This window comes from Nelumbo lutea, chromosome 3, assembly GCF_056320005.1.
Source record: "Nelumbo lutea isolate HS-2025 chromosome 3, American lotus-T2T, whole genome shotgun sequence".
Taxonomy (NCBI): Eukaryota; Viridiplantae; Streptophyta; class Magnoliopsida; order Proteales; family Nelumbonaceae; genus Nelumbo; species Nelumbo lutea.
In genome coordinates this window covers 80,281,680-80,306,585 of record NC_142686.1, presented here as the reverse complement: position 1 = coordinate 80,306,585, position 24,906 = coordinate 80,281,680, and the positions used below count along the sequence as shown (strand labels likewise).

General features: G+C 43.9%; 1 protein-coding gene and 1 long non-coding RNA gene across 2 annotated transcripts in view; both read left to right on the top strand.

Moving 5' to 3' along the window:
• Positions 1 to 742: 742 nt before the first annotated feature.
• The window catches only part of LOC148865950 (uncharacterized), a 35,204-nt gene continuing 11,040 nt past the window's right edge, over positions 743 to 24,906 (top strand). Inside the window, exon 1 of the long non-coding RNA XR_016109354.1 lies at positions 743 to 1,103. This is a non-coding gene — a long non-coding RNA (uncharacterized LOC148865950). The remainder of the gene's footprint in view (positions 1,104 to 24,906) is intronic.
• Positions 1,102 to 3,340, top strand: LOC148865951 (pentatricopeptide repeat-containing protein At2g03880, mitochondrial-like). The gene has a single exon (XM_088975545.1). It carries the CDS (start codon positions 1,287 to 1,289, stop codon positions 3,081 to 3,083), a length of 1,797 nt encoding a protein of 598 aa, XP_088831671.1. The 5' UTR covers positions 1,102 to 1,286; the 3' UTR covers positions 3,084 to 3,340.

The following is a 24,906-nucleotide window of genomic DNA, read 5'->3' as shown; positions in this document are numbered from 1 at the left end:
CAGCCCTCATATAAAGCCTGAAATCTGATCTGGACATAAAAAATCCTACTATCAAGTAAGTCCGTCCTCTCGAGGTTAAGGAATTGGTCTGAATCAAGAATCAAGAGGTTCTCGAAGCAATAACTATGAAACCTGTCCTGAGATTAAAACCTACTACCGTATGAATTCAAATAATAAGGTTTACTGAACCTCCCAAAACTCAGATCAATGAATGCAATGGCAATTTTCCCCATTTCCCTGATCTCCATGCGGATCCGCCCCAAATGGGGTGGGGTGGGGATGATTTTCCCCATAGGGACAGGGATGGGGAAATTTTCATCCCCATTAGCCAGGATGGGGCGGGGATGAGGAGAGCAGTCCTCCCCTGTGGGGATCCCAATCCCCGCCATGTGGGATCTCCACTAATATATATGTATATATGTATGTATACATGTTATATATGTATATATGTACACACACATCTATATATTAATATTTTAAAAAATATAGTTGAATATATTTAAATATTTTCTAATAGGATTGTAAATTTTAATTGTTTTATATTTATTTTTTAAATAAAATAAAAAACAAAACAAAATAATTAACATTATAAAAATCACGGGGAATAGAGATCGCTACAGGGATGGGGATAACGTTGTCCCCATTAGCAGGAACGAGGACGGGGATGGGCTCTCCATCCCCGCCCCGCCCCGTCCCGTCCCGTCCTGTTGCCATTCTTAATGATACAATCCAATCCCTTGATTGGGCCCTCTTACTCTCACTTTCTGGTTCTCGATTCATAGCATAGGTTCGAGTGGGGTGACGGTCGAGCAGCATTGGCCCAACCCTTACACAGAAGTCAGAAGCGAACTGAAACTGAACCCAATCCGGTGCTATCCATGGTCCAAATGACTGAGCGAGGAGGAGCAGATAAGGGAAGATGCCTAGTTGTCTTGTAGCGTAGGCTGGATGGGTGGCTCCGGAGATTCAAAATTTTCAATATGGATAATGTTGATGGAGGAGTGTTCTCCAACGGCCATGCCAGGCCAGTGTTTCATTTCACATCCAGTTTTAGCAGAAAATCAGAAGCTCAGAGGCCAACCCCATCTTGCAAAAATAGAAAGGTAAGCTGCTACAGACTGGCACTCCACTCTACTTATTCCGTCTTCTTCACATTTGTCTATATTTGTGCAACTGGACTTCAGCTTTTCATGTTCTTCTGAAGAAATCTTTCCCCAAAATATCTGAATCTTGTTCAACTTCTTGAATTAATTTGTGGTGGGATTTATATGGAGGAATGAAATGAAATGGTAGAGTTGTATCACTCTAAATCTCCATTGTTATCTTCTTTAGAACTCCTGAAAATTCAGCCAGAAACAAGTAATGTGCTTTCATTTTATTCCCCAAAGTTGTCAAAGCTCAACCCTAGAAGCCTCCATCTAGTTTCAACCAATGCTCCAAATGACCCCAGTTTCCCGCCAAAGAGCATCCGTCCAATCTCAACCGACTCATCTTCTATACAAAAAATCATTCATGGGAACACTCGCATTTTCTCAACTGAATCATCCACCAATTCAGATTGCTCGCTCAGAGGGATTCATCCAATTTCAACCAAACCAATGGGATACCCCAAATTCCCGCCAAAACCAACCAAATCCTTGCCAAGCACCAGAACTCATTCAGTCATAACCAAATCAACTACCCCTTTTAAATTTCGAAAGAGTCCTACAAATTTCTTTCCAACGACTACAAATCCTGCAACCATGCAAGTCCTTGCACAAATCTTCAAACTTGGCCCCTTCGCTGACATTGTCGCCTACACAATCCTCATCAAATTCCTTGGTGATTCCGGTCATGCTGCTGAAGCCTTGGAGCTGTTCAACAAAATGAGAGAAACACACCAACCAGATATAATTTCTTTCACTGTCATCATTCGGATCCTTATTGACTTCAAAATGGTTGACCAAGCATTCCATCTCCTTCATGAAATGCCCAGTTATGATTGCAAACCTGATACCTATTGCTATAATACCCTGATTGACAAACTTGGAGAAGCTGGTCATGAAGAACATGTTCAAGAACTTTGGTCGAAGATGAAATCGGATGGAATCAACCCAGATGTTGTAACATATAGTTCACTGGTGAAATCACAATGTGCCACAAGGAAAATTGATGAAGCCATTTTGGTCTTAGAATGTATTGAGAAGAGCAGAACCATCAAACCCAATACCTATGTATATAACACAATTATCAAAGCTTATTTGGACCTCGGACAGATTAAAGAGGCTTTGGGGGTTCTTGGTAGGATGATGGTTCTAGGGTGCATCCCTGATTTGTGCAGTTTTAACTTGTTCATCAAATACTATAGTGATATAGGTGAAGGTTTACAGGCATATGTCTTCTTGAAGTGGATGAGTAGAAGTGGTATTGAAGCTAGTGAAAGCAGTTATAGGATTTGTATATATGGGCTTATTAAGCAGGGTAGGGTTTTTGAAGTAATTGATTTGGTTAAGAGAATCAACAAGTCATGTGTTACAGTTGATACTTGTACATGGAATAAGTTGATTAAGTGGTTAGATGAAGTTGGTAGGTGGGAAGAAGCTTATGGGGTTTTCCTGGGACTAAAGGAACCAGATGAAATTACCATGAACATTGTAATTCAGATGCTTTATAAGCATGGAAGAGGTCAGAAAGCTTGGGAAGTCTTCAACCTAATGAAAGAGAGGAAGATTGAGGCCTCAGTTGTGACTCATAATATATTGGTTCATTGGCTTGGCAGGGAGGAGAAGGTGTCAGAGGCATTCAAGCTTGTGAATCAGATGGAAACCGAGCAGCGCTTATCACCTGATGTGATCACATACAATTGCCTCTTGGATGGATTGTGTAATATAGGTGAAGTTGATGAAGCATGTAGGCTTATTTTGGCAATGTTCAGGAATGGGTGCAAGCCAGATTTGGTTAGCTTTAATACATTGATTAATGGAATGATTAATATTGGTAGAACAGATGATGCTTCGAGGTTGTTTGAACATATGAGAGGGAAATTGACTGCACATTCAATTCCCTTGGAGAAATTGGTTAATGACATATTGACAAGACAATAATTATTTCCTTTCATACCATCAGATCCAAAATTTTTGAATGTTTTTCATGGACAATAGGGATTTTGAGGGAGATGAAAAGAGTTATTAGAAACCATATTCCCCAATTTTATGCTAGAGGCCTAGAGTAAACTTATGTTTGAGTGATGACAGATTGGAGTGCTCCCATGAGAAAAAAGACCATGTGAATTGTATCCTTCGTGCTATGACACAATATGCCTCATTGGCATAAAATTAAAGTTTCACCTTTTATTTTGTTCTACTTGTCTATGACTTCCCAGATCATTAGACTAAAGTTTTTCAACCCGTTGTTGAGCTAAACGGTTGAACCGTTCAACCTGTCACTTGGAGCTGGAGGCCAGACGATCTGGTTTAATCCGAAAACCTGTTGACATAGTCAAAACCCCATATGTAAGGAACCAAGGATGTTCAAATTGTTGAACTGTTCAACCTAATCTACGAGAATATTGTTTGTGCCAATTTTTAATATCAACTTTTATGTCATAATTTCTATTTATTAGAATAAATTGGATACTCAAATTGATCTGACCAATCAGTCAATCAAGCAATCGAAGGTAAAATGAGACTAAAGAGGGGTAGAGAGATAGAGAGACAGCCTGCGTCTAGTCGGTAACTAGGAAACCTCCCTTCTTCTTTTTCTTCTTCTTCAACTGTTCCTCTCTCTCTCTCTCTTTCTCTTACGTTGCATTTGCATTCATATGAATTTTAAGTTACATGTAAGTGTGCAAGTCAGGCTGGGTTATGTCGGGTTGAGGTCAACCCTAATCCTTAACCCTAAAACTTTAGGTTGGGTTGGTCTCGGGTTGGCCCGATTTAAATGCATTTATTTCTTAAACTCTAGGGTTTATGTTAATTCAACATCAGCATTTTTGTGTGAAAGAACATGACTATCATCTTTTGGGAAAAAAATTGTGTTTAAACTTAAAATTTTTGACATACAATATATATGCATACATGTATAGATAGATAAATATGTATTTAATGCATACATAAATACATAAATGCTTACAATAAAAAATATATAAATGCATAAATATATACATTTATGGATGCTCAATTGCATATGCATACATACATGCATAAATAGATATGGGAAAATTTCTTAAACTATTCCTACTGTTTAGCTAATTAACAAATTGTACCCTTACTGTTTAACTATTGTCTTAAACCACCCCCAAGGATCAAAGTATTGGTATTGGGTATCGTATCGGATACCTTGGATACTGATGAAGGAGAATTTGGCCCGACCTCGTGACTAGGAGACACGTAGACATGACTCAGCACAAGCGACAACTCGACGAGATCAGATCGGCATGTGGACATGATTCAACATGGGTGGCGACTCAGCATGAATTAACTCGCTACAAAGCGACCTTGGGTACGCTAGTACCCCGAACTAAAGCCACTTCAGGCTAAGATCGTCCCGATACCAGATCACGATCAGGATAACGGAACCAAGTTCGTTACAAATCGAGCCCGGATAGATGAAACTACCTCGATCAGGACTACTTCGGGGCAAGTATACCTCAACACAAGATTGCACCAGGATCGCCTTGGTTCAAGGGCACTTCGGCATTCATGACAAGGCGGACCTAAGGAGCACGAGCTCGAGAAGCTCGCTACCAATTAGCTCGCCATCAAACAACCCGATATCCTACAGGTAGCTCGCCTACCGTTCAGACCTCCACATGGCAACATCGAGGAGCACACCGCTGTACTCTGTATCCCACAGGACCGTACTTCGTAACGGTCACATTAGTTCACCAACTCCCCAGTTCTGTCGGGAAGGGACAATATTACCGTTTGACGGCGTTTCACCCACCTAACACGCAAACAAGTCCCATCACAGCTGGGATTTGGTAACCATTCCACCGACCCGCATGGACCCTAGTATATAAAGACTCTGCCCCCCAGGGGCGAAGGTATGTTCTACTATCATTGTTGTGTGTGTAATCTTCGCTCTCTACCTGTTATCATCTTCAAGCTCTCTACTACCACTATGTTTTAACTTAGCCATCGGTGTATCCTCGCCGGGTGAGGCACCTCGGGATCTCTAACTCATCTCTTTCAGGAACCCAGTTCTCGTCGTTGTTGGCAGTCAGATCATATCCAACAGGGAGCAGCCGGATTACGCTACATCAATTGGCGCCGTCTGTGGGAAATCGTTACTAAAAGCCTTTCATCTCCATATCAAAAACCTAAAACTCGAAATCAAACTTATGGCTTCTTCCAGCAACACCGGACAACACAATGGAGCAAACATCTCCGGGGGGCAACCTCAGTTCCCAATTGTCTGTATAGGCCAGTTCACCATACTGCTCCTCGCGGGTGGGATCCCAACACCTGCTGTACCTCAACCAACTGAGCCTGTGAGCGCCCCATTTCCCCCTGTAGTGTGTGTGGCCCCCGTCATCTATAGTTCCCCCTAGAGGACAAAACCAACTGAGCGATCCAGTATACTGTGTACGGGCTATTCAAGCCCAAATGCAGGTCCAGTAGTTCTAGTAGTACCAACAACAAGTTTTGCACCACATGTACCAGCAGTAGTTCCCACCGCTGTAGCAGAACCAACAACCAACCCCACCTTAGTGTCCAATCACCCCGAGCAAGCTCGCTGCCAAAGTAGCCATCCCTGTTGGGGAGAGACCTCCTAGGTCTCGTCTCACGATAGGAGAGAAAGATAGGTCCCTCCCATCTCTTAGCAAGTAAGCAGGTCGAGAGATACTCGGCCCACCAGAACCAGCCCACCTCGACCTTCGTGACCCGAAGGCACTCTTGCAAGAAACCGGTTCGAGGTCTTAGTTGAGGACTCCAGGCAAGACATTTCAGTCCGTAGTAGCCGGCAGTCTGAGTCACTTCCGACCAAAGCACCATCTGATAGTGTGGAGGTTAGCAGCACTGCTATGGAACCGGTCAAGCAGTAGCAAAGGAGACATGCTGGAGCACCCTAGGCGGTAAATCCAAGCCAGCTTGCGCGACCTAGCCGATTTGAGCAGCCTAAAGGTAAAATGGAGGTAAGCTCAGGAACCACAAAAACCGCTCCCCTCCTCTCTATACCCTCTCCACTATCCCCTGAGCTCCTGGCCTCCCCAATGCCGACGAACTTCAGGGTCCCTCCCCTGGACAAGTATGACGGGTCTTTCGACCCAAATGATCACATAGATTCTTTCTAGTCCCAGATGCACATCGCTGGGGCTGACGAAGCCTGCATATACGATGTTTTCTCCACAACCTTCAAAGGGGTAGTTCGCACTTGGTATAGAAACATTGCGCCTGGGATAGTTAAAAGTTGGGCGCAGCTCGTACAGTTGTTCACCTCGCACTTCATCACCAGTAAGAAGTGTCTGAGGTCACCAGAAAGCCTTCTCAGTATAGTCCAGAGGGAAGGAGAGTCGATTCGAAGCTACATCAAATGCTTCAACGACACTTGCCTACTAATCCCAGATTTAGACCCGGCTGTGAGACTCGTGGCAACAAAAAAGGGGATCACTCACAGAGAATTCAAGTGGCATGTGGTGGCGAACAAACCCAAAGGCATGACAGAATTCCTTAAGTTCGCCGATCAGTTCATAGGGACCGAGAAAAAGATGAATCAACGGACTGAAGCCCTAATAGAGAAAAGAAAGAGGGAGGACCACAGCTTGAACAACGGTGGCGGCAAGAGAAAGAAAAGCAAGTCCCCCATCAGGGGAGGGAGCAAGTCAGATTTTCATCCCCAAGCTCCCCCGGTTTAAAGAACGAGCTTCACACCCCTCAACGCGAAGTGAGGGTAAATTCTCATGGCAATCAAGGTCGCTTCCTTTATGAAGTGGTCACCCCGGTTGAGAAGCGACCCGACCCTTAGAAATAAAAATGTATATTGTCACTTTCACAGAGACCACGATCATAGCACCGAAAACTGTAAAAACCTCCGCGACGAGATTGAAGAGCTCATCCGTCGCGGGTACCTGAGAAACTTTGTACAAAGGAATAATAAAGGCCAGACAGATCAGCGAGGGGAGCAAAAGAAAGATGCTCTCGAGCCCAGCAATAGGCCGAGTGAACAGAGGTAACTGCTTGAAGAAAGACCAGTTCGCGGGATAATCAATACGATCACCGACGGGTCGGATGTTGCGGGTTGTTCCACAGTAGCAGGAAAGACTTCAGTCCGCGAACTAGAACGCGAAGAGTAGAACCCTCCAAAGAGGCCACGGCCTGAGGACCCTATATTCTTTACCGAGGATGACGCGCGCAGGATTCAGTACCCCCATGACGATGCCTCGTGATAAGAATGAAGATCAACGACTTCAAAGTCAGGCGCATCTTGGTAGATACGGGGAGTTCGGCCGATATCCTGTTCAAAGGCACCTTCGACAAGCTACAACTCTGGGAAAGTGACCTCCAGCCCGCAAATACTCCTCTAGTGGGCTTTAGTGGAGAAGAAGTCAGGCCCCTTGGGCGAATTTCTTTACCCATGGAGGTCGGTACATGGCCCAACATCGCGAGGTTTGAGCATGCCTTCCTAGTAGTTGCAACACCTTCCCTGTACAATGCCATTGTTTGATGACCCATCACTCACGCACTTCGCGCGGTGGTATCTACTTACTACCTGGCCATGAAGTTCCCCATGGACTTTGGGGTAGGAGTAGCTTTGGGCGACCAACTCGAGTCCCAAAAGTGTTACGTTGCCACTCTCAAAGGGAAAGCCAAGCTGGCGGATGACCTCGAGTTAGAGCGACCTGTGGAGTACTTCGAGGAGCGAGCTACGCCAACCAAAGTAATGATCCACATCCCGACCTCAGCGGAAGATCCAGCCAGAACTCTCTAGATCGGAGCCGCAATCGAAAAACCTCTCCAGATCGGAGTGACCTTGATCACTGGAGGATAGTCAATGAGGAGGTCGGGAAACTCCTCAGCCGATTTCATCAGGGAGGTCCACTACCCGAGTTGGGTGGTTAACCCCGTTCTGGTAAAAAAAGGTCAATTGTAAATGGCGCATGTGCGTCGATTACACCGACTTGAATCGAGCTTGCCCGAAGGATTGTTTCCCTCTCCCTGAGATCGACTGTCTAGTGGACGCGACCTCAGGGCACGAGTTGCTGAGTTTTTTGGACGCATACTCGAGCTATAACCAAATCAAGATAGACCTCGTCGATGAGGAAAAAACAACATTCATAACCAAACTAGGACTGTACTGTTACAAGGTTATGCCCTTCGGGCTAAAAAATGCCGGGGGCGACCTTTCAAAGACTTGTCAACAAACTTTTTGAGCCGTTGATCGACAATAAAGTTGAATTCTATGTAGACGACATGGTCGTCAAAACCCAATTCTCAGGCTGTTTAATAAGTGACTTGCAATGTGTTTTTGAAATTCTACGCAAGTATAGTATAAAGTTGAACCCTAGCAAGTGTGTCTTTGGTGTCACCTCGGGTAAATTCCTGGGTTACATAGTTAACCAATGTGGCATCGAAACAAACCCCAAAAAAATCAAGCTATCCTAGACATGAAGCCACCTCGCAAGTTGAAAGAGGTTCAAAGGCTGAATGGCCACATTGCTGCCTTAAGCCGCTTCATGTCCAAGTCAGCAGATCGCTGCCTGCCCTTTTTTAAGGCAATCAAGAAAAGTAAAGACTTCGAATGGACTGAAGAGTGTCAGCTCGTCTTCGACGAGCTAAAGAAATACCTAGTTAGTATTTCAGTTCTGACCCGACCCGAGGAGGGTGATGTTTTAAAGCTGTACCTCTCCGCGAGTGACGTGGTGGTCAGCTTGGTACTGATAAAAGAAGTAGATCGGGTCCAACGACCTATCTACTTTGTGAGTAAAGTTTTGTAGGATGCAGAAACCAGGTACCCAGAGATCGAGGAGTTGGCGTACGCATTGGTCACAACAGCTCAGAAGCTTCGCCCGTATTTCTAAGTCCATTGTCATAGTCCTCACAAACAAACCTCTGAGGCAAGTCTTACTCAAGCCCGAGGTATCTGGCAGACTGATGAAGTGGGCCATCGAACTCAGTGAATACGACCTCTAGTACGAGCCTCGGACGACGATTAAGGCCCAAGCCTTAGCCAACTTCGTAGCAGAATGTACCTTCAGCACCGCAACCCCCAAACTAATGGAGCTCGAACAAGAGGAAGCTTCAACTAGTACGACATTGGTCCCGGTTAAAACAAGGCCAACTTGGGGCGAGGAGTCCTGGATCCTCCATGTAGATGGCTCGTCCAATCAACAAGGAAGCAGAGCCGACACTGTTCTATACGGACCAAGCGGGGTGAAACTGGAGTATGCACTTTGGTTCAAGTTTGCGGCATCCAATAACGAAGTAGAGTATGAAGCACTACTAGCCGGGCTCACACTGGCGAAGGAGGTACAGGCGAAACACATCATCATCTACAGTGATTCCCAGCTCGTGGTCAACCAGGTCACCGACGATTACGAAGCTCGTGACCCCACCATGGATGCTTATTTAGCCAAGGTCAGGGAAGTTCTACAAAGCTTCCAATCATACTTCATCAGGCATATTCCAAGGTCCGAGAATGCTGAGGCTGATGCACTATCCCGATTAGCCAGCACGAGCAACAATACCATGAGGACCGTGCACATAGAGAACCTGCCTTGGCCCAGCATTCTCGGGGGGGCAAAAGAGGTCGCTCCCATTGCACAAATAGAGCCGAGCTGGATTGACCCACTCACGAGCTACCTACTTCATGGAACCCGACCTACAGATCGCAACGCAGCCAGAAGGGTAGAACGACAGGCAACCAAATACGTCATGATAGACGGACGATTGTACCAAAGATCCTACACGCTCCCCTACTTGCGTTGTTTGCGACCTTTAGAGGCTGAGCTCGTCCTCCACGACACCCATGAAGGCCTGTGCGGCGGACACTTGGGGGGCAGGGCTCTCGCTTAGAAAGCGCTACGACAAGGATACTACTGGCCCACGGTGAAGGCAAACGCACTCGAGCACGTTAAGAAATGCGACAAATGTCAGAGGTACGCTAACATCCATCACCAACCTGCTACCGACCTGAAGTACCTCACCAGCCCATGCTCTTCGCATAGTGGGGAATTGACATCCTTGGACCATTCCTGCCAGTGACAGGACAGAGGAAATTCTTAGTAGTAGTAGTGGATTACTTCACAAAGTAGGTAGAAGCGAACCCCTAGCAACAATCACGACTCAAATTGTATAGAACTTCTTTTGGAAGAGCATAGTATGCCGCTTCGGACTGCCTCGAGTACTCGTTTCAGACAACGGTAAGCAGTTCGAAGATATCAAGTTCCAGAACTGGTGCACCGAGATGGGGATACAACAAAACTTCACTTCGGTAGCACATCCCTAGGCGAACGGGCAGACAGAAGTCACAAACAAAGCCATACTCTGTGGACTGAAAGCTCGTTTAGCCCGAGCCAAGGGCCTTTGGGTAGACGAGCTGCCCAGCGTACTATTGGCTTACCGAACTACCATCAAGACCGCCACAGGTGAAACCCCCTTCAAACACACCTATGGCACGGAAGCGATAATCCCAGCCGAGATCGAGGTACCTACATTACGCCTGGAAACCTACAACGAAGAAGGGAACGGTGATGAGCTCCGCACCAACCTCGACCTGGTAGAAGAGGTACGGGATCTCGCGTGCATCCGAACCGCAGCCTACCAACAAAGAGTAGCTTGGTATTATAAGGCCTGAGTCAGGAAGCGACACTTCCATGTTGGAGACCTGGTCCTCCAAAAAGTTATGGTACCAGAGCCTGGTGTAGGTAAGATCGGACCGAATTGGGAAGGTCCCTACCAAGTAAAATGGATACTCGGGGAAGGTACGCATGAGCTCAAAACCCTAGAAGAAAAGCAAGTACCGCTAACATGGAACATCAACAATCTAAGGCGCTACTATCTCTGATTACGAACTGAAAAGGCACCAGCCTCAAAAACAAGTAAGCAAACTCTAACTCTCATATTGTGATTTCTAGCTCGCAGTCTACTATGAGAGTACTAAATTAGCCATCGGAGTGACCTCACCGGGTTAGCCACCCTAGGTCATTTGACATTTAGTTCCTTACAGGCCTCTAAAGAGCAACGAAGCTCATCAAACCAGCTCGACACCTCACAAGTAGAGACCTCGGGGCCACAAGAAGACCCAGTTGCCACTTCGGCATGGGCGAAGTTCAGGAGCAGACTACAGGTCCCTCCCAAAGCCTAAGGGCCACAAGAAGACCTACTTGCCACTTCGGCATGGGCGAAGTTCAGGAGCAGACTACGGGTCCCTCCCAAAGCCTAAGGGCCACAAGAAGACCCAGTTGCCACTTTGGCATGGGCGAAGTTCAAGAGTAGACTACAGGTCCCTCCCAAAGCCTAAGGGTTATGATAGGTTTGTCGAAGCCCTCAAAATTAGTACTAGTCCCACAACAAGATATTTGCAGTAAAAGTGGTATTAGGTCGAATCCCATAGGGAGCAATTCAGAAATCTCTTAGTCGAATCCCACAGGGAGCAATTTTGGTTCAAGGGTTCGGGTTGAATTGATTTGCCACCAATCCTAGGTAAATTTCAACATTCTTGTCATTCAAGCATTTAACCTTAGATTTATTAGGATAGCCATAATAAACCTTGTGTTTTCCTAATTCAATTGACCAAACCTAGCATTCGATCAACACTTATCACCACTCAACTGGGTACAATAGCGTTCCATGTTAAACAGTGATAGCATTAAGATTTGTGAAAACAGTTAAACCAAAATAACAATAATTGAGATAGTTGCAATTACTGAATCTTGTTCCATTGATTCCTTTAGGTTGAATCATGTTAAAACATTGGTCAAAGACTGTCACAAACAATTGACCCAAAAAGATACTAACCTAATTGCTACTTGCACCATTATTCATGACAATTACGGATCACCGAAATCATGGATAGCTGTAGAAAAATCAACATTAATTCAGTTTGTCAAACTAATTAATATCAACATCCAATAAAAATATGCACAATAATCAATGAATACTTGAAGTAGAAAGCAAGAAAATAAATTAACTACAGAACCTCACAATGACACAACCGAACCTCCCCCCTTGAACCAGAAAAAGAAGCTTAACTGCTCATGATCTGTGCAATCTCCATGCTTTTCTTCTCCATAGCTGAACTGCCTTTTTGACATTCTTGGTCTTCTTGATGATCTCTTGGATCCGGGAGTGAGTGATGCTAGAGCTGGTCCGACCCCCTCTTTATATAGCCAAAGGAGATGGTTGTTTTCCAACTCCTCTTAGGAGATCGTCTTATCTTAAGGGAGTCTTGATCTTCTTTGAACTAATCCTATCATATCTCTTATCTAATCCCCATCCTTCTTATCTTTATAGGATTACATTCAGAATTTAGATCTAATAAGACTCTCTCCCTCCTTGGAGGTTACATTCGAATTAGGACTCTAGGCTCTCGCATTCGAGTTGGGCTTCAGCTGTGAAATGGGCCCGGCTACGAACTTGCTCCGACTTCGGGCCCGGTTTCGGACTCGATGCGACCGAATCGGAAAAAACCCAAAACATAAAAGTTGTGCGTCTTCCTTTCATCTTTCTAATGCTTCTTGAATTGTCCAATTCTGAGTTCGGAATTGAGAGTTATGCCCAGATTACTGACTGTCGCCAAAACTGTGCAAAATCACCCGATTTGCCCTGTTTTCTTCCAATTGCTTTCTTTATTGCCCTGAATCGAAATACAAGAGTAATGCGTCCATTTAAGTACTAAATAAATGTAAAAAAGTGAATATTAGGGGATTAAAATTGGGTTTTTTTTGGTCTCATCAAATCTCCCCACACTTAAACATTGCCCGTCCTCGGGCAAGACAAAATTCAAACAAAAACAAACTAACTATCCTACCGATTTTTAAACTCAACTCTCCTTCATCTTTCTCCACAAATATTCTAGGTTAATTATTGTGAACCGTTAAATCAACACAACCAAGTCATACATGACTCATTCATCAGTCAATCCAATTTCTGCTACTACAAACCAGGTAGTAAATTAGGGAAAACCTTTTTATCTTCTCTCTCTTTTTATTTTCTTTTTCTTTCCTCCGAAGAAGTGAGTGCATTTTATGCTCCATCTCACTTTTGGATTACTTGGTCAGTATGTGCATTTTATGCTCCATCCTACTGTTTGATTTACTAGCTAGTAGGTGCATTTTATGCTCTGTCCTACTATCAGATGACTTGGCTGGTAGGTGCATTTTATGCTCCATCCTACCATCGGATTAATTGACAGGTAGGTGCATTTTATGCTCCATCCTACCAATTATGGCAATGGTAAAGTATTTACCTTATTTACTTAAACCTGAATTTAGGACTAGCTTAACTGGAAAATGGATTCAGATAAGTCATGTATTCCTTGATTATATTTCTTTACTAGGTTCACAAGAATTTCCCTACAACATTGCTTCAATTGATTGCAAAAGAGTTGCAGTTTTGGTTTTTTTTTTTTTTGAAAAGCAAATGTAGAAAAACACGACTCAAATCAAATTTTAGAATGCAACCTAAATTCTAACCTAAATCTCCCTCCCCCACACTTAAAATTTACATTGTCCCCAATGTAAGGTTAAAAGCAAAGAAAGGGCAGAAAAAACTAAACTAGGAATGTAAAAACAAAAAGAAAAAGGAAAAACAAACTTCCCTATTTTTAATAATCCTGAATCGGATCCTCTAATTCTCATGGATGCAGCTTTCAGTGTGCTCCCCTTCCATCCATCATGGGTGGGTTTAAATCTGACAGGGGCCTTCGTATCCAATTGTGCACTCGATTCTAGCTCCCCATTCATATCTTTTTCAAAAATCTGCACAGTTGGATCAATAGTGTCAACCAAATAGATCGAGTGATCTTCATTTGGGTACTTCATAGCTTCAAAAATATTAAATTTAACAATCTCCCCATCAAACTCGACAGAGAGGGTACCCTTATCCACATCTATTTTGGTCTTGGCCGTTTTCATGAATGGTCTGCCTAATAGAAGTGGGGCTGAACTTGTGATCGTGTCCTCCTCCATCTTCAGAATGTAAAAATCAGCTGGAAAAATAAAATCATTAACCTGCACCAATACATTCTCAACAATCCCTTCTGGGTAGGCGTTAGAACAATCAACTAATTGGATAACAACTCTAGTTTCCTTTAAAGGACCTAATCTCAAAGCATAGTAATTCGAGTATGGCATGACATTGATAGATGCACCTAAGTTTAGCATGGCATGTTCGATTCGCTTTTTTCCAAGCACACAAGGTAGGGTGAACATACCTGGATCAGCATGTTTTTCTGGTAAGGTCCTCTTGATCACGACTGAAACATTCTTTCCAACTCTTGCCTTAATGGGGCTCTCGTTTGAGTCCTATACCTCCTCTTCTTCCTGTCCTTTATCCGCCTTCCTTGGTGAGGTAGGTTCTAGGTGCAGTTCTTTCCCGCTTCTCAACACCACTGCACTTACATTCTCCTTGGGGTTGACTATCGTTTGTGATGGTAGTTTCCCGGAGCTCTACGCCTCCAACTTGCTAATGGAAGTGGCAAGTTGGCTGATTTGGTTCCCCAAATTCTAAATGTTGGCTCTTGTTTCCTACTAAAATTGCTGAGTGTTAGTAGCAAGAGCCTTAATGATTTCCTCTAATGACATACCTGAACTTGAGGGTTGACTTTGCGTTGTGATGGGTGCTAAATATTGGGGTTGTCGATTGAAATATTGGGGTTGATATCTCTGCTGTCCTCCTTGGTTCCTGTAGCCTAGATTTGGATAATCCCTCCACCCCGGATTGTAGTAATTGGAGTAGGGGTCATAATTTCGTTGGGGCTGCCCTGGGAATCCTCCTATGACACTTGTTGTATCGATCCATCCTATAGTGATGGACACATGTCCGTAGGATGACCAGGGATCGAACATATACCACACACCCTGGCAGTTTGTAATTGTCCTGTAGCGAGTTGCCTAACCAAGGCAGTTAAGTCAAAAATATGATTTTCTAAATTTACATGGCTTACCTCATTAACCCGTCTAGTGGTGCCATCTATCCTTGTACCGAACTGCTGTGAATTTTCGGCCATGTTGAAAATTAATTCCCTGGCCGCTTCGGGTGTCTTGTTCACTAGGGCTCCTCCACTGGCTGCATCGACCATACTTCTATCCATGGGCTGAAGCCCTTCATAGAAGTATTGGATCAAAAGCTATTTGGGTATTTTTTGGTGTGGAAAACTAGCAACAAGTTGTTTAAATCTTTCCCAATATTCATATAGCGTCTCACCACCAAATTGCCGAATTCCACATATTTTTTTCTTATGTTTGCAGCCCAGGATGCAGGTAAATATTTTTCTAAACATACCTTGTTCATCTCATCCCATGTGCGTATTGAACCGGGAGGAAGAATATACAACCAATCATTTGCTTTATCACGTAAAGTAAATGGAAAGGCTATGAGTTTTACTTGATTCTCGGTCATACCGTGGGGTTTCATGCTTGAACAGACGACATGGAACTCCTTCAGATGCTTGTGAGGGTCCTCACCTGGAAAACCATGAAATAGAGGCAATAATTGTATCAAACTAGATTTCAATTCAAAACCTACCTCAAGATTAGTATACGTGATGCATAGGGGCTGTTGGTTCATCATTGGTGCAGCTAATTCTCTCAACGTCCTTTCTCTGTCAGCCATTCTTTCTTCTCCTTTGAAGATGGGTAGATCACAAGCTGGTAGATCAAAATATGAATTTACCCTTTTAGGTGAACGGTCATTCCTTTGTTTCGCCTCCTTCCTTAAATGACGGGTGGTCTTCTCAATTTCGGGGTTGTACTCGAGTTCACCTCGTTGAGAAGCACGAGTCATAAAACAAAAAAGGTTAACAAGATGAACTAATCCTATCCTATATATAGCCAAAGGAGAGGGCTGTTTTCCAACTCCTTTTAGGAGATCATCTTATCTTAAGGGAGTCCTGATCTTCTTTGAACTAATCCTATCCTATCTCTTATTTAATCCCCATCCTTCTTATCTTTATAGGATTACATTCAGAATTTAGATTTAATAAGACTCTCTCCCTCCTTGGAGGTTACATTCAAATTAGGACTCTAGGATCTCGCATTCGAGTTGGGCTTCTCTGATAACTTGGGCTGCTTCCATGTTCTTCTGCGAGTTGGGCTTCAGCTATGAAATGGGCCCGACCGTGAACTTGTTCTGAATTCGGGACCAGTTTCGGACTCGATGCGGACTGAATCGGTGAAAACCCAAAACATAAAAGTTGTGGCCCTTCCTTTCATCTTTCTAATGCTTCTTGAATTGTCCAATTCTGCGTTCGGAATTAAGAGTTATGCCCAGATTACTGATTGTCGCTGAAATTGTGCAAAATCACCCGATTTGCCCTGTTTTCTTCCATTTGCCTTCTTTATTGCCCTGAATCGAAATACAAGAGTAATGAATCCGTTTAAGTATTAAATAAATGTAAAAGAGTGAATATTAAGGGATAAATATAGGGTTCTTTTTGGTCTCATCAGGCCACAAGAAGACCCAGTTGCCACTTCGGCGTGGGCAAAGTTCAGGAGTGGACCACAAGAAGACCTAATCACCACAAGAAGACACTCCCCAAGCCTAAGGGCCAAAAATGCCAAATTGACAGGGACCTAGGGGCTACATAAGACCTGGTTACCTCGCTAGCATAAGCAAGCTACTTCTAACTGAAGGAATGAGAGATCCATCATATGGATGGCCGAACCCTACAGGAAGGTTATGCGAAATTTCAAAAATTTCCTCTCCCCTCATTTGAGAATCACATTCCCTGTTTTAAAAAATCCGCATTTTCAAGGATCAATCTTGAACCCTAAATCAAACCAGATCTGAAACCAGAAGCAATAGAGGGATATACCTGATACGGAGAAACAATATCTCCTAATGAAGGTGTTCACGCCCAAAGAAAGACTCCAAAGACTGCTCCCACTGAAGATGACACAGTGAATGTTGGAGCAGAATCAGTAGTGTTCATCCAACAAACCGAACCCTTCACAAGAATTCACTGGAGGCTGTGATTACAACTTTAAATCAGCCTTTCCCAAAGGTTGATTTCAAGATCTAATCTTGATTGCTCCTGCTTGAAGAGGAGATCAAACTGACAGTTATGGTGGCGGCAAGGAGAAAATAGCGCAGTCTCACTGGATGCTATGTTCTCTCTTCTGTAACTGTTGATCTGAAATTGAGGATGTAATCTTCTAAGAGGTTGCCGCCCCCCTTTCCTTTTATAACCTTAAAGGGATCAACTCCTAATCCCATTAGGAGTTGTTGATCCAAATCATATTTGGATTTGAATTCCCTTTAAGTGATAAGGATAGACCCTTATCTAATATGCAGATTAGATCAGCCCTCTCCTAATCTTTTTAGGAGGTTTTTAGATCTAAATCTCATTTAGATCTAGACTCTCTGAGTGGATAGGGTTAAGACCCTATCCTCTCTGCTAATCTAATCTCAGATCCACCCCTTAATTTAACTAATCAAATAAGCCCAGTTCGAAATGGGCTTTAGGCCCATGAAGTCTTAGTGCTTAGTATGCTTCCAAACTACTGCCCAGTTGGGCTTTTTTGTATGGCATGGGACCCAAACATTGATCTACACATCAGCCACATGGGTTCAGCCCAGCCTCTGTTACAAGGCCTGGCTGAATACACTGTTATGGACAGTGCACCCCTTGATCCCATCACATTAGCTCCTAATGGGCCCAACACTTACACTAAGTGGTCCATGGGCCAAGCCACCTTATAAAAACCCAGGGACTGTGGGCAAATGCAAGATTAACTTATCAGGTATTGCCCTCAATGGTCTTACACTTAACCTCTCAGCCCATAATGATCATACACTGCCCGACAAGAGAGGACATCTCCCTCGGCTGCAAGGAACAGTGTTGCACTCTCTGCTCACATGGATCATGGGAATTAAAACCTTTTGAAAACATTTTGAAACCATAATATATATATATATATATATATTTATATATCCGCATATAAAATATATTTTGTAAAACAAATTTCAACAATTGAAATCGGCTGCCGGTAGTCTTGGTTTCCATAAGAGAGTGCATCGCCGATCATTACCTTTGTTTGACAAAAGGGCTGATCCTGTCACTATGATCACCCACTCAGATGAATTCTCGAACTGCCCCAACATACCTAGGTTTTGACCCCCGCTAAGGATCTCACTGATTGGCATATCAAAGACAACCCAATCTGACACCTAATGCAATATCATAATTGAGTCTAGGGGTCAGGTGTAACTTTTCAGTTTTGCCCACTAATCACCAAGGCCCAGGGCAATACTGGAAATCTGGTCTGGTTCAAAGTTTCAAATAAACCTACACTGCATGTACCTCGGGTCTCACCCTGGGAGCTGAGACAGGTCACCCCAACACTTGGAAACACATCAGTGTCAGCCTTAGCAGGATAAATCTCCCTAGACTTATCCAACGACTGTGAACATTCTAAACTAACACGAGTTTCATAAGTGTCTAGTTTAAGGGTATTACATAGAAACACATCACTATAACATGAATCAAATATGTACTTTATTCATTTACAATATATGTCATAATGTATATCAATCTGATTGGAGCTAAGGGCATACACTATCTAACACTAACACCTAAGGTAAAGACAGCTCGGGTATAAAACCCTACGACGTCCGTTCCACCTCGGTTACCCTTGCCTGTTACCAAGCTCGGTAACTCAATAGCTCGGGGTAACCTGCGCAGTTTGGAGTGACAAACACTTGGGCAAATTTTATTTTGATTATCCTTACCGGTTATCTTATTCGGTAGCTCGACAATTCGGGTAACCTATACATTCCTAGTTCGGGACTCACTCACACTTAGAATTATTTTTACACTCAAGTTACTCATAAACAATATATTTCATTAATAAAAAGTCCAAGTACAAGAATTTTACTAAAACCCGAGCGCAACGGCTTCGGGGTGTACATCCACATTCAAAAAGAAAGAAGAAAGAGAAAGAGCGAAAAGCTATCATGCAGAGGGGGTCCACCCCTTCAACCTCTTCATCACTCTGCACCCCTAGGGAGTCGGGCTCCTCGTCCGCCACCTTGGCCACCCCAGAGTCTAAGCTTGTCATCGTGATGCCATTGAGGTCGAGATCAGGGAACTTTTGTCGGACCAGGTACCGGCACAACTTGGAACCCAAATCAATAGGAGCTCGAGCCGTATTCAATCTACAGGGCCTTGAACTTCGGGGACTCCTTAAAGCTCTCGATGGCCTTCTTTCTTTCCTCTGCGATGGCGGCCTCGAAGATTTTGGTGCGCTCTCTGACCGTGGCCTCTAGGTTCGCAACCTCTCGTTGAAGCCGCTCCTTCTCCTCAGCCAGTGCGGAGATCTGCCCTTCCTGGGACATGATTAGCTGCTTCTGGGCCTCAGCCCCATTCTTTGCTCTATGCACCTTGCCCTGGGTCAGGTCCAGCTCGCAGTGGAGCTTTTGCACCTCCGCCCTAGCATCACGAGCTTCCTTCATACGGATTGCCAATTAGCAGGTCAGCGCGTGGCCAGCAGAGTTAGCCTACCAAAAGAAAACTGAGGTCAGTAAAAAAAAGGGGAGGGGAAGCGGAATGCTTACCACCATACAATGGCTACCGACTAGTCCCAAAAGTCGGCCCAAAGACATCTCTGCCCACTTCGTGATTTCGTCGTGAAAGACATCACCCTGACTCTTACGCATGGCCTGCACGTGGTCCATGATGCTCTCTTTCAAGCTCGGAAAAGTGCCCTCTGGTGCAGCATCCGCCCCCACGGGTGCGGACGAGCTCTTCGGCTCTTGGGGATGAGCTCCCTCGCGATGGACTTCGTTCGTAGCCGCCTCGAGGGCAGCAGATCGGGACTCTTCCTGGGGAGGCGCAGTAGAGACCAGCTCCACGATTAAGACCTTAGGTGAAAGACTGGCCTCCTGGTGTGATCTCTTCGTTGTCCTCTTCTTCCCCTTTTGGGAGCTCTGAAGGGATAGGAAATCCATCGAATGGATGCCCAAGATTGCGGAATAAAGGGGGCGAATTTCAAAAATTTTTCTTTCCCTTCAGGAATCGAATTCCCTATTTAGAAAATCATATTTTCAATGATCATCCTTGAACCATAAACTAAACCATATCTGAACCAAAAGGAAGAGAGTGAGAGATAATACCAGATACAGAGAAATAATATCTCTCAACGGAGGTGTTCACGCCCAAGGTAGAAACCAAAATCTGCTCCCACTGAAGATGGCGCAGTGCAAGGTGGAGCAGAATCAGCAGTGTCCTACCTAAGAACTTGATTCTTCCCAAGAATCACCTGGATGGCTTGTGAATACAACTCCTACCAATCTTTTCTCCAAAAGATTGGAATCAAGATCTGATCTTGATTTCTCCCAAGCAATGGAGATCGAACTGCTATAGGCGGCGGCTGCAGGAAGGAGGCGGCTAGAGAGAATTTGCAGGGTGTAGAATTCTCTCCTCTGTGATATCAGCTCTAAAGACAAGAATGTTGCTGGTGATTGAGTGTCTGGATGTCTAAAGCCTGCCGCCCCCTCTTCCTTTTATAGACTTAAAGGGATCAGCTCCTAATCCCATTATGTGTTGCTAACCCAAATCATATATGGATTAGAATTCCCTTTAAGATAAGGGATAATCCTTATCTTATCTGCAGATTGGATCAGCTAGCTCCTAATCTAATTAGGAAGTTTCCAAATCTAAATCTCATTTAGATATTGGACTCTTTGAGTGGATAGAGTGTGGGCCCAATTCTATCAGCTGATCTTATCTCAGAATTCGCCCCTTAAAGACTAATCAAATTAGCCCAGTTTGAAATGGGCTTAAGGCCCATTTAGGGTTATGTATTCATTAAGCCTTCCAAACTGCTGCCTAGTTGGGCTTCCTTGTATGGCGTGGGACCCAAACATTAATCTACACATCAGCCACATGGGTTCAGCCCAGCCTTTGTTACAAGGCCTGGCCGAATACACTATTATGGACAGTGCACCCCCTGAAACCCATCAGATGGGGTCTATGGGCCCAACACTTACCCTAAGTGGTCCCTGGGCCAAATCACCTTGTAACACGCAAGGACTGTGGCCAGATGCAAGATTAACCCATCAGGTATTATCCTCAATGGTCTTACACTTAACCTCTCAGCCCATAATGATCATACACTGCCCGATAAGAGAGGACCTCTCCCTCGGCTGCAAGGAACAGCGTTGCACATTCTCAAGTATGGATCCCGGGAATTAAAACCTTTTGCAAAAATTTCAAAACCATAATATATATATATATATATATATATATATATACTTTTTATATCTCATATAAAATATATTTTGCAAAACAAATCTCAACGATTGAAATCAGTTGCCGGCAGTCTTGGTTTCCATCAGTGAGAGTGCATCCCCGATCATTACCTTTGTCTGACAAAGGGGCTGATCATGTCACTATGATCACGCACTCAGATGAATTCTCAGACTGTCCCAACATTCCTAGGTTTTGACCCTCGCTAAGGATCTCACTGATTGGTATATCAAAGACAACCAAATCCGACACCTAGTGCAGTATCATAATCGAGTTTAGGGGTCGGGTGTAACTTTCCAGTTTTGCCCATCAATCTCCAAGGTCCAGGGCAATACTGGAAATCTGGTCTAGTTCAAAGATTCAATTAATCCCACACTGTATGTGCCTAGGGTCTCACATCGGTAGCTGAGACAAGCCACCCCAACCGACTTGGTGGCACCACAGTGTCAGCCTTGTCAGGATAGGTCTCCCCAGACTGACCCACTAGCTGTGAATAATCTAAACTAACACGAGTCTCATTAAGTGTCCAGTTTAAGGGTATTACACAGAAACATACCAAGGGAACATGAATCAAATATGCACTTTTATTCATTTACAATAAACTCATAAATTACATCAATTTTGATTGAATTTTGGGTTGTGGACTATTAATTTGCAACTTAGGACCCCTGCTCGCTGACATTCAGGAAACAACACACGATCCTATCGTGAAAATATATCCAGATGTAGACTTTCTATCATCTGGATTCGACTGGAAATCGGCATCTGTATACCCTTGGATCTGTAGTGAACTACCATCGAATACTAGACAAAACTCTTTTGTCCTTCGAATGTACTTAAGTATGTTTTTCACAGCAGTCCAATGCTCCTGCCTTGGGTTGGATTGAAATCTGCTTACTACACTCATTGCCTGAGCAATGTCAGGGCGAGTGCACAGCATGGCATACATGATGCTCCTTACGACAGAGGCATAGGGAACGTCCTTCATGCCATCAATCTCCTCAAAAGTCTTGGGAGACATCTTCTTGGAGAGAGTGACTCCGTGCCTGAAAGGAATATTTCCTTTCTTGAGTTTTCCATGCTGTATCTTTTGACTATTATGTCAATGTAGGTAGATTGGGATAATCCTATTATCCGCTTCGATCTATCTCTATAGAGTCGAAGACTCAGTATATAGGAGGCCTCTCCAAGATCTTTCATGGAGAATTGCTGTGAAAACCATACTTTCACCGTATCAACATTCCTACATCATTCCCAATGAGTAGGATGTCATCCACATACAGAACCAAGAAGGTAACCTTATCTCCACTGTACTTCCTGTAAACACAGGGTTCATCTAGATTCGGCTCGAAGTCATACGATTTGACGGCAGAGTCAAAACGGATATTCCAACTTCTAGAAGCTTGCTTAAGTCCATAAATGGATCTATTAAGTTTACATACCATGTTTTCCTGACCCGCAGCTATGAAGCCTTGCGGTTGCTGCATATAGATATCTTCAGTAAGATCAGTCAAACGATTTGACGGCAGAGTCAAAACGGATGTTTCAACTTCTAGAAGCTTGCTTAAGTCAATAAATGGATCTATTAAGTTTACATACCATGTTTCCTGACCCGCAGCTATGAAGCCTTGCGGTTGCTGCATATAGATATCTTCAATAAGATCTCCATTCAAGAATGCAGTTTTGACATCCATTTGCCAAATCTCATAATCATGGTATGCTGCTACAGCTAACAGGATCCTAATGGATTTAAGCATGGCCACAGGCGAAAATGTTTCCTCATAATTGATGCCCTCTTTCTGAGTGTACCCTTTCACCACCAGACGAGCTTTGAAGGTCTCAACCCTACCATCGGGGCCCTTCTTCCTCTGGTAAATCCATTTGCAACCAATTGCTTTTACCCCGGAGGGCGGATCTACTAGAGTCCAGACTCCATTGGTCTCCATTGAGTCCATCTCTGCTCTCATGGCCTCCACCCACTTCTGGGAATCTATGTCCAACATAGTTTCCGCGTAAGTTACGGGATCCTCCTCACTAGTCAAGGTTTCCACCAGGTAACTATCCTGGTCATAACCATAACGGACTGGTGGCCTGGATACCTGAGTGGATCTTCTAGGTTGGTCACTACCTGGAACTTGTGGGACATCTCCCACTGCTCCTGAGCTCTCCTCATCAAGAACAATTTCCTAACGATGGGTGTCTAGGATATAATCGGTCTCCAAGAACTAGGCATTTCGACTGCAGAACACTTTCTGCTCACTTGGGTCATAGAATAGGTAAACTAAAGAGCCTTTTGGGTAGCCTACAAATAGGCAACGGCTGGTCTTGGATTCCAACTTGTCCGCACTCGTTCTTTTAACGTGTGCTGGACAACCCCAAATCTTCAAGTGATTTGGTTGGAACCCGATTCAGCACGTAGATTGCAGTCTCTAATGCGTAACCCCAAAAGGATGTGGGTAACTCTGAGTGTATGAGAAGTGATCGGACCATATCCAATAAGGTCCTATTCATCCTCTCTGAAACATCGTTAAGTTGTGGCGTAGCAGGAGGAGCTAATTGTGATACTATCCCATTGTCCTTTAAGTAGTCCCTGAACTCGTCAGAGAGATACTCACCACCTCGATCAGATCGAAGGGCTTTAATTTCTCTCCCCAACTGTTTCTCGACCTCTTGTCTAAACTCTTTGAACTTTTCAAAGGATTCAGACTATTGTCTCATTAAGTACACGCAACCATATCGTGAGAAATCATCTATGAAGGTGATGAAATACACGTGTTGATTTCGTGTCCTAACACTCAGGGGACAACATACATCAGTATGTATTAGGTCAAGTGTGCCTGTACATCTTTCAGGCTTACCGTTAAATGGCCGCTTCGTCATCTTGCCTTGCAGGCAAAGCTCACAGGTGGGAAGATTTTCTACAGTTAGAAAATCCAAAGGACCATCCTTTACCAATCTTGTGATTTGGTCAACACCGATGTGGCCAAGTCAGTAGTGCCACAGACACGTGGGATTAACTGTATCACGGGCTCTTTTCGTGGGGATTTCAGCCGACGTAGTTTTAGTTATGTTAGTTTCTAGAGAAGGATGTAGAACATAGAGACCGTTCTCCAATTCCCCGTATGCGATGAATCTGTTATTTCTTTTAATAGTAATCGTATTACTAAAGAAGACAGAATAACCATCTGCACACAGTTTTGAAACAGAAATCAAATTTCTTCTTAAGTTTTGTACATAAAGACAATCTTTGAGTACAATTTTTCCTTCTCTAAAAATTAACTCCACGGTTCCTATTGCCGCGGCTGTAACAGTTGCAGTAGTCCCCAAGTAGAGAGTGACTTCTCCTTCACTCAGCCTTCTGCTTACCTTGAACCCTTGCGGTGAGTTACACGCATGAGTTGAAGACTCGGAGTCAATACACCAGGACGCAGAAACTACCAATAAATTGGTTTCTATAACACAAGTTTCGAAATTACCTTTCTTGGATTCCAGGTAGGTAGGACAATTCCGTTTCCAGTG

What these genes read in the sequence shown, in the direction of transcription:
- LOC148865951 (XM_088975545.1), top strand. Translation starts at nt 1,287, where the DNA reads ATGGTAGAGTTGTATCACTCTAAATCTCCATTGTTATCTTCTTTAGAA.